The following is a 9,226-nucleotide window of genomic DNA, read 5'->3' on the forward strand; positions in this document are numbered from 1 at the left end:
ATAGCCCCCCCGCTGGGCGCTTTGCTGAATGAGCCCGGCGTATCGTCTTGGGAAGGGAAGCAGCAGTGGCGTAAATTGAAAGTGCATTGGGGAAATGTCACAATTATGGAGCGTTCTGAAATTCGTACGGGCAATTGAATGCACCTGCAGAGAATGGAAACTGGATTCTTTCCTGGCCGCTAGCTATAATTATAAATATTATTTGGGTATTTCGATAAAGCCACGTAGATAGAAAAAAATATATAAAAATAATTGTATCACGACGTTTCGATCGCAACACAAGCAATTGTCTCCAGGTAAAAAAAGAGCGGGTCCTAAAGACGACAAAAAGAGCTTTTTTCACCTGAAGACCCAAAGAATATGAATTCCTGCAGTCACGAAAGCTCTAAGTCAAGATATAATGATACACTTCGTGCACAGGTGCGTATACAGAAAACAGTAGATTGGTCAGGAACAGGCTGCGTATTGTTTGCTGCGATTATTCATCAAGCGTCAAATCAAGATTGATTACTCTGTTCGATATCAGGGCTCAACCCCCCTCCCCCCACACAGCTTTCATGCTGGCGATGTTGATCCCTCGATGTTGGTCTTGGTCTGTTGATGTAAACGTGGTTGGGCACCGGTTACACTGCGGGGGAAACGTGACGGAGTTGAAAAGTCAATTACAACGAACTGCACACGTGGTGCTCAACACAGAATCTTGACAGCCTAGAGCAGGGGTCGGCAACCAAAATAACAAGAAGAGCCATTTCTTTCCAATTCGGTACAAAATTCAGTATTTCAAGAGCCGCAATGCATCTATGTACACGTACATATCGTCAAGAAGCAGCCCGTAAAGAGCCGCATGCGGCTCCCGAGCCGTAGGTTGCCGACCCCTGGCCTAGAGAGTGCGGGTCCTAAAGACGACAAGTATGAGAGACGACCTGTTATATACTGTATGTTGAACTTCTTTCGCGCCGTACGTAGTCAACCGTGCTAATCTGAGGTGCCGGGAGGGTGGGGGAAGGACATCAAATTAAACACAAAAACACCGCGAGACCTACAGCTCTTTCAGAAAGGCGTCCGATGTGATTGCTCCACAGCGGTTGAGCTTGCTGCTGTGCATGTGGGTCGTACACACAAACACTCGGTGAGCACGCACGCTACCCCACGTGGCCCCTGTGGTGTGGTGTAGCGGCAGTGGCTGTGGCGTTGCCGATTTGCGAATCTCCTAGAGGGGGGCGATCTGAATTGGTTGGCTTGTGCTTGGCTGTTAATGTGGCAGATGTGAAATGCAAAGCTGTTCGCAGGAATGATGTTTTTTTGTATTTGACAAAAGTCGCGGGCTTAAATTGGTAAATGAATAAACAGGTTTGCCGTAATCACTTCTACGTGATCGATTCTATATATTGTACAGTTGAGTGAATTCTGCATGTTAAATTAGAAAATAAAGATATCTTTTTCTATTTACAATCTTACTACTGAGCATTATTAAACTGACGGTTGCACTCCACTTATTACAGATTCGGTAATGGTGAAATGCTTGAAGCTGGACCTAAAGAGTGACCAACGTAGAAGAAATACTTGCACAGAGAAGACAACCTGATGATGCAGGCAGTGATGAGGAAGCTGGCACTATTTGGACACAGGTAGGATGGACAACAGGAAAATTAAAAGTGTGTGATCATGAAAAATCGAAGAAACCAGAAAGAGAGGATGACAGAGAATGGCTTTACCATGGAAGCTTTTTTTTATCCGTGTAGTGCAATAGTGCCGCCTGTTGTCCAGCAACGGCAACTGCGGTGGACGAGCAGTACACATGCCGGTGAGCATCGACACGGTGTGTCGGCAGGGCGGAGGAATTTGGGCAAGGGTCATGGAAGACCCCATCTGGAAGCCCCTGGTACCTGCTAGTGGGTTTGAGAAGGGAGGTGCGGCCAGGGCGGAGCCAGGTGGCGCCAAGGAGCATAAAAGCAGCTGAGAGCGGGAGCTCGTGGCTGCTGGTTCTGGGAGTGGACTCGTCTCGTCGTCTTCGCTAGATATTGCGCGGCTGGATAGTTGTTGGCTGTCTTGGTCGGCGCCATCGGTGTTAAGGCTAGACTAGGGAGTGTGCGAGGGCGAACCTGTGAACCTGAAGGTGGTCTGACACTGGTGAGACTAGGCCATTAAGAAGGCTCTGTCTGGCGTAGGCCAATTAGCTTCAAAGACAACGCATATATATCATCAGAGCATAATTGCTTGCATGTTCACCACAAGTACTGTGTGGTTAATGCAGACTTGATGCCTTGCAGACGGTTTCTATTTGGTGTTTTGAACATCTTCACACCTCCTGTTTTATTGCCAAAAAGGGTAAACAATTTTCAGAGAATGGCTTCACGACATAAGACTGGTGCCAGAAATGTGGCCACTACTTGAGCACAGTGGCACAGGACAGGAAAGTGGAAACAAATGACGAAACGTGCAGTGGTCACCTCACGGGGCTATCTGCCCATGCATCGCGATGATGAAATTCTTTGGAAACGTATGCACATTATATAAGACTACAATACTCATCGTGGAACCTCGCGAGAAGAGAACGATGGCCGGTAGGTACAGGCTCAGGACAGAGCAGCACCCCGAAGGAGGGAAACTCTCTCGAGAAGAACGCCGTGGCGACAAAGCGACGACACCCGGCTCGGCGTGCAGGAAATCGCCAGGTGATCACGCCACGAGAGCGTGCCACGTGGCAACTGCTCGGGGATTCCGAAGCATCCATTCAATTCTAATGGATTCTAAAGCGTAAGGTACTTTAATTAACCACTCCTCACTTTTTTGGAGGGTTTTTAAAATAACTTTGCAATAGTTTTAACTTTTTTGTTACATGTTTTCCTTTTTTTTTTGGAAAAATGTTTCCAGTGGGATGCCAACCCCCATGTCTGATAACAGACCAGCTTGCCCCTGGAGTTGAGTCCAAATTGAATGCGTGTCTGGATCACCGACTGGCTGGCATTCCCTGACGCAGGCTGGTTTGAGCAGATAAGACACATTCGGCCATGGGGAAGATGCGAGGCTAAAAATATATCCACCAGGCACAGCTGGTTTGGTTGGAGCGGCCTGCAGGGCAAGTCTGATGTTCATTTTGTGGCGGTCTTTTCTAGGCACGGGTCTCAACTCAGGCTGGTACCTTTTTCACATCTGTTGACATCCTGGAATGTTGGTCTAATTTTTGCTTCTGATGGCAGGGAACCTTTAATCCAGCAGCTTTAAAGAGTATGCGGACTTTTACAAAGCTAATAATACAGTTGATCATCGGTTATCCGGTGCACGATTATCCAGCTTCCAACATTATCCGGCGGTCCCAGGCTGATCCGGCAAAACCAATCCAAAGGCTGTAACCAGTCCACTGATCGGCACCATGTGCATGACAAAAAAGTAGCTACGCTTGATTTCACTGTTAAATAAATAGAGTACATTATACACTACGTACAACTTAAACAATGAGAATACTGCATGTATATACATCACCCCATGCAGAGATTTGAGTGGTAAGCACGGTACAGTAAATACAATAACTTTTTAAAGTAGGATATTTGTATATTTATGCCAATTTCACATATTAAACAAATTAAAAACACAAGTATATAACAACACCTAAAAAACATGTCATACAAGAATGTGCAAATATACTTATTAATATTGATAATTAGAGATTATCCAGCATTTTAAAAGATCCGATACCCCCTCACCCCCCCTCCGAAGTTGACGGATAATCGATGATCGACTGTACATACAATACACCTGGCGGGGGGAATGGGAATCCTGTAGGTGGCAGGACAGAAAGTAGGCCGCTAACTTCTCAATGTGGAGTTCGGGTGCTTTAGTTTATCCGAATGCCACGGACGAGTTTTAGATGCAGTGTTATTGGGCGTAAACGTATAAAAGTGCATCACCACACACATAGGAATACATATTTATATATATACTTGTACATACGTGTAACCCCTTATGTATAAACCGAATGCTCATAATACACAAAGGTCGAACATATTTTGCACGTCTTATGTCTGTTACAGGGTGTTTCTTCACGATGGCAGTCATGTATCTGCCTTGTTAGAACATCAATTTCTCTGGAAACCTTCTGCAATGAATACCGTATTTTACGACTTTTATTTCTTTTCTGCTGCTGAGACAAGACTGACATTTCTTCCTCAGGAAAGAATGAATTCGAGCGTGGGATGTCCAATTCACTTGCGACGCCGTCACTCATTTCGTCAATTAAGGGGGCGAGTGGCCGTGGTGGTTAGGAATCGCCTATCACGGTCAACGTGGCTCCTTGTGAATCATGAAAAATAAAACACTTGGCATTCCAAAAGGCACATTTACAGAGCTATCGATAGTTTTCCCTCAAGACATTTCAGTTAGCTGATACCACAGAATCAGTTTTTTCTATCCTTGGAAGTGACACATTTCCATTTTCAAATGTATCCTTTTTAAAAGTAATTGCCAGACATGAGACGGGGGGGGGGAGGGCGCTCTCTGCGAGCGGAGGGGTGATGTCAATGTCCCGCTTCTTGCTTCCCATCCGCTTCGGCTGCGGCGGCCGCCGCTTGCTGCTGCTTCCGCAGTTTCAAAGGAATCCCCCTTATCTGGAAGTCTTCCTTCTCCTGCAGGTACTCGCGCTTGCACATGTCGTAGAACTCCGGGTCCGTGTAGCTGAGGGCAAGGACACACACACACACACACGTGCACGCGCGTTGACACGACAATAACACGATAACACCTTCCTACACATGTCCATTTGATACAGTAATTGACTTAGCCACTAGTTACCGCTGTTGTACAATAGATTTATTGCAGAGCTATACATTTGTATATTTTCGCCTAGATACATCCCATCTCTGGTTTCAGTGTTACATACGCGAGCTAATGCCCATATCTGTGTAGTTCCTGCATCGCCGAGTTAAGCTAGGATCCCAGAGCATCATCATTAGAAATATCTTAGCCCATCGTGTGAAAGAAAACATGAATATAAAAAATGAGTGATGATTCCGAAAGGTTTCGTGACGTAACAATGCCACGTATTACTCAATGTCACCGTGTCGGGGGAAATAAAATCGAAACGTCGAGCGGTGCAGAGCAGGTACAGTGGGACCTACTACCCGGTGAGACTGACTGGCCGGTGGGACTTACTAACTGGTGAGAAGTACTAACTGGTGAGACGTACTAATCAGTGAACCTACTAAACCAGTGGGACTTACTAGCCGGGGGCACTTACTATCCAGTGAGACACGTCTTCAGCGCGGCGTTCTCCTTGCGGCACTTGAACACCATGAACACGCTGCTGGACTTGCAGCACTCGCTGAAAGCTGCCGCACACACACACAGCAATCCACACACATTCACAGCAACGCACACACCAACGCATACAGATAAACAGCAACGCACACATACAGAGCAATGCACACGTACACACAGCAACCGCACACACACACACACAGCAACACTAATGGGCTGCTCTACATACGGTTGGCTACATATGGTGCAAATGAAGTTCAACATACATACATCGCACCATTAGCACAGTAAGTTACGTACGGTGCAAAAGAAGGCCAACATTCGTACATACACGGTGAACACGTGTTGCGTGGGGGTCTAGGAGTAATAAACAAACCTCCAGCAGAGGTGTGTGTGTGCGTGTAACTAAGGAATTGAATGAGGCATGAATTCATTTTATTTTGCTTTCACAATACTTGAATCAAACCGCGCAATTACGAACTAACGTTTTTTAAATGTGTATGTGTCATAGGGTCATGCTGCCCCTGCAGCCACTAGAGGCGCTACTATTCGCCATGTTAAGAGGAAGGGCGCCACTGTGGCTCGGAGATGTTAACGACCTCGCCTGATATACAGGTCATGGGTTCGATCCCAACCCTGACGCCTGCTGTATATTTAGAGTTTTCTCTCTCTCTCAGCGATTGGGTGGATTTTTCTTCAGGTCCAATTTTTCTCTACAAATTTAGAGTCAACACCACGCGTTTAAAATATTTGGTTGCTATACATTTGCACGTGATAAACCACTTTGTTGAGCTATCATTTGTAACCAGGTCTCTTCTGAAAACGAGCTTATATAACTCTGTAATTTTTTTTTTATTGTTCAAGAGTTTTTAGCAGTTTCATCTGGTGACGTCACAGGCTCCTGCGTAGATTTTTCTCCGGGTCATCCAGTTTTTCCCTCCACATTTAGAATCAACATGCGTCTATAGTATTTGGCTACTGCAATGAATCTTCAGCATTTGTGATGGTCAGATCTGCAAAAGAGCTACATAGCTCAGTGGGGCCTTACCCTTGGTAAAAAAAATATGACGGTGGGGGGAGGAGGCGGGTGGGGCGTGGATTGTGTTGCCCCTTGTGGCTCTGACTGAATAAAGTGGACATGAACCTTAGACATAACGATGCCCAATGTGCCATTATACACGGGACTTGTATTGTTGGCAGAACCATAACGAGAATATCCTTCACAGTGCAAGCAGAATCTGAAAGAGACAACTTGGGATGAACGTGAATCGGTAACTATGATATATGGGAATATGTGAAACTGCGGTACCGTCCACGTGCTCGGAGCACAAGACCTGCCCCTTCTCCCGCATCTTCTTGGGAATGAGAACGTCCTTCTCCACGTGGCGCAGGGGCCGATCTGAAAGCCAGGGACGGGTGTTCAACACGGCCAGTAACCGTCGGTCTGTGATCACACTGGTGCACAAAGCGCTGGGCAACAAATTAGCCAAGATACCTTGGCTGATCTCGTCTAGGAGTAATAAACCATCATCCTCGCAACAGCAGCGGCTTTTGGCTAGCCATTGAACAAAGAGGGTCACCGCATCGCGTGCTTTCAGTTGCGCTTCTACGGCCGTCAGCAACATTCTCTCTTCCGAAATAAGGAAGCCACTGGAGCAATGCACTTTTAAATCATACAGACTGATACTTTAGAACTCCTTATTGTGTTTATTTTATTGTCCTTCTCCCGCACCTCTGATTAGTAAGGTTGGTTACGTACAGTGCGAATGAAGTTCAGCATACACACATACATGACTTGAATAAGTGTGTACCGGAAGAGCTATATTACCCACTTTGACAGTGATCACAAAAAAAGTTGGCATTGACAAAGAAAATGGAATAAAATATGAAAATGCGCAGGGAAGCATGGGCGAAGCATGTGCTAAGAATTACACCGAGACTATAAGAGGAACACATGAATCTCACACACACACATGGTACTGATGCTAAGTGTTTGGGTCAGTCCACTTTCTGGGCAGTAGCAACATGCAATTTGCCTGACACCACTAAAGGCGTACGTGCCATTACTAGCTCAAATAAGGATTGTTGTTGTGTGTGGTGTTGAGGACATCTACTGGGCCAGTGGTGAAAATTCCACGTTAATATGGCAGTGCCTGCATTATCAATAAGGTAGCATCGCGTTTGACTAATTTCATGAAAAGGTGACACTGTACTCATTTTACCAACCCTTGAGGAAGAATGATGACCAAGATTATGGGGCTGAACTCAGATCCCATCAGGTACTAATCACTACACGTAAAGGCAGTATGGTCTCACTCAACAAAGACCCGCCGTGTAGCATTAACAAACTGTTGGAGCAAGTGCAGTTAGCGAGCACCTATAAGGCCTGAACGGGACACGAGGGGGTGGGTGGCCAACACCACGCCCGGCCGCCTTTGTCTCCCCAGTGGCGATGTTTACACATCGCACGAGGTACTCAATTGAGGCTGAGTCGAGCTAGGGGAGGCCCACACCAGATTTAGACAATCGTTACTGGTGTTGGCCGTGAGCACACACACAAGTGAAACTATAAAATGACATAACACAAAGCGTACACGCAGGGTCCAATGTACACATGTAAACACGTGCAAACACACGTGTGAACACACGTGTCAACACACGTACATACAAAGTAGCAACATGTAAACACTGGCGTTGGCCGTGAGCGAGAATCGAACTCGGGATTTATAGTACAGCGCGCTAACCACGACACAGCCGCACCCCACGGGCCAAATATAAACACGGTCATGTGCACACGTATATACATAGAGGGTCGTATGTACATACACACATGCGTGTACACACAGGGTTGTATGTAAACACACACAGGGCCGTATGTACACACACACACACGCGTGTACACACAGGGTTGTATGTAAACACACACGCGTGTACACACAGGGCCGTATGTACACACATACACGCGTGTACACACAGGGCCTTATGTACACACACACACGCGTGTACACACAGGGTTGTATGTAAACACACACGCGTGTACACACAGGGCCGTATGTACGCACATACACGCGTGTACACACAGGGCCGTATGTACGCACATACACGCGTGTACACACAGGGCCGTATGTACTGTGTACACACACACAGACACACGTGGGCACCCATCACTTCCTCACAGGCAATGGCCGAGGTCAAGGGCGAAGCCGAACCTGCTACCGTCGCCACGATTCCCCCCCCCCTCTCAAACTCCTCCTCGGCCGAGACTCCAGCAGCCGCCGCCGCGTGCCAAGTCCCAGCCACAACAACAACCACCACAACAACCAGCAGCAGTGGAGGGAGCACGGCAGAGGCGCGCGGTCACTCACCACCACTGATGTCGGCCATGCTTGCTGCTGCTGCACGGGAGTGACTGTAGGAAGTGACGTCGGCAGGAAGTGACGCGCGAGCTCGCGTGATGCGGGGCCTGCAGGTGAGGTGACCGTGGTTACCAGGTGATGGTTGAGTAACCATGGTTACCAGGTGATGGTTGAGGAATCGTGGTTACCAGGTGATGGTTGAGTAACCGTGGTTACCAGGTGATGGTTGAGTAACCGTGGTTACCAGGGATGGTTGAGTAACCGTGGTTACCAGGTAAAGGTTGAATAACCGTGGTTACCAGGTGATAGTTAAGTAACCGTGGTTACCAGGTGATGGTTAAGTAACCGTGGTTACCAGGTGATGGTTAAGTAACCGTGGTTACCAGGTGATCGTAGAGGCACCGTGGTTACCAGATAAAGGTTGAGTAACCGAGGTTACCAGGTGATTGTTAAATAACCGTGGTTACCATGTGATTGTTAAATAACCGTGGTTACAAGGTAAAGGTTGAGTAACCGTGGTTACCAGGTGATGGTTAAGTAACCGTGGTTATCAGGTGATGGTTAAGTAACCGTGATTACCAGGTGAAGGCGAGGTCACCTTTGTTACCGGGTGAACG

General features: G+C 47.1%; 1 protein-coding gene across 1 annotated transcript; it reads right to left on the reverse strand.

The window, feature by feature from the left end:
* Positions 1-2,410: 2,410 nt before the first annotated feature.
* CMC1 (C-X9-C motif containing 1) lies at positions 2,411-8,659 on the reverse strand. Its single transcript, XM_078881760.1, has 4 exons — positions 8,619-8,659; positions 6,563-6,652; positions 5,234-5,324; positions 2,411-4,671 (listed from the first exon to the last, which is right to left on the reverse strand). The coding sequence occupies exons 1-4, from the start codon at positions 8,635-8,637 to the stop codon at positions 4,515-4,517; spliced, it is 357 nt and encodes a 118-aa protein (XP_078737886.1). The 5' UTR covers positions 8,638-8,659; the 3' UTR covers positions 2,411-4,514.
* Between the last annotated feature and the right edge of the window lie 567 nt (positions 8,660-9,226).

Source organism: Lampetra fluviatilis, chromosome 62, assembly GCF_964198595.1.
Source record: "Lampetra fluviatilis chromosome 62, kcLamFluv1.1, whole genome shotgun sequence".
Taxonomy (NCBI): domain Eukaryota; kingdom Metazoa; phylum Chordata; class Hyperoartia; order Petromyzontiformes; family Petromyzontidae; genus Lampetra; species Lampetra fluviatilis.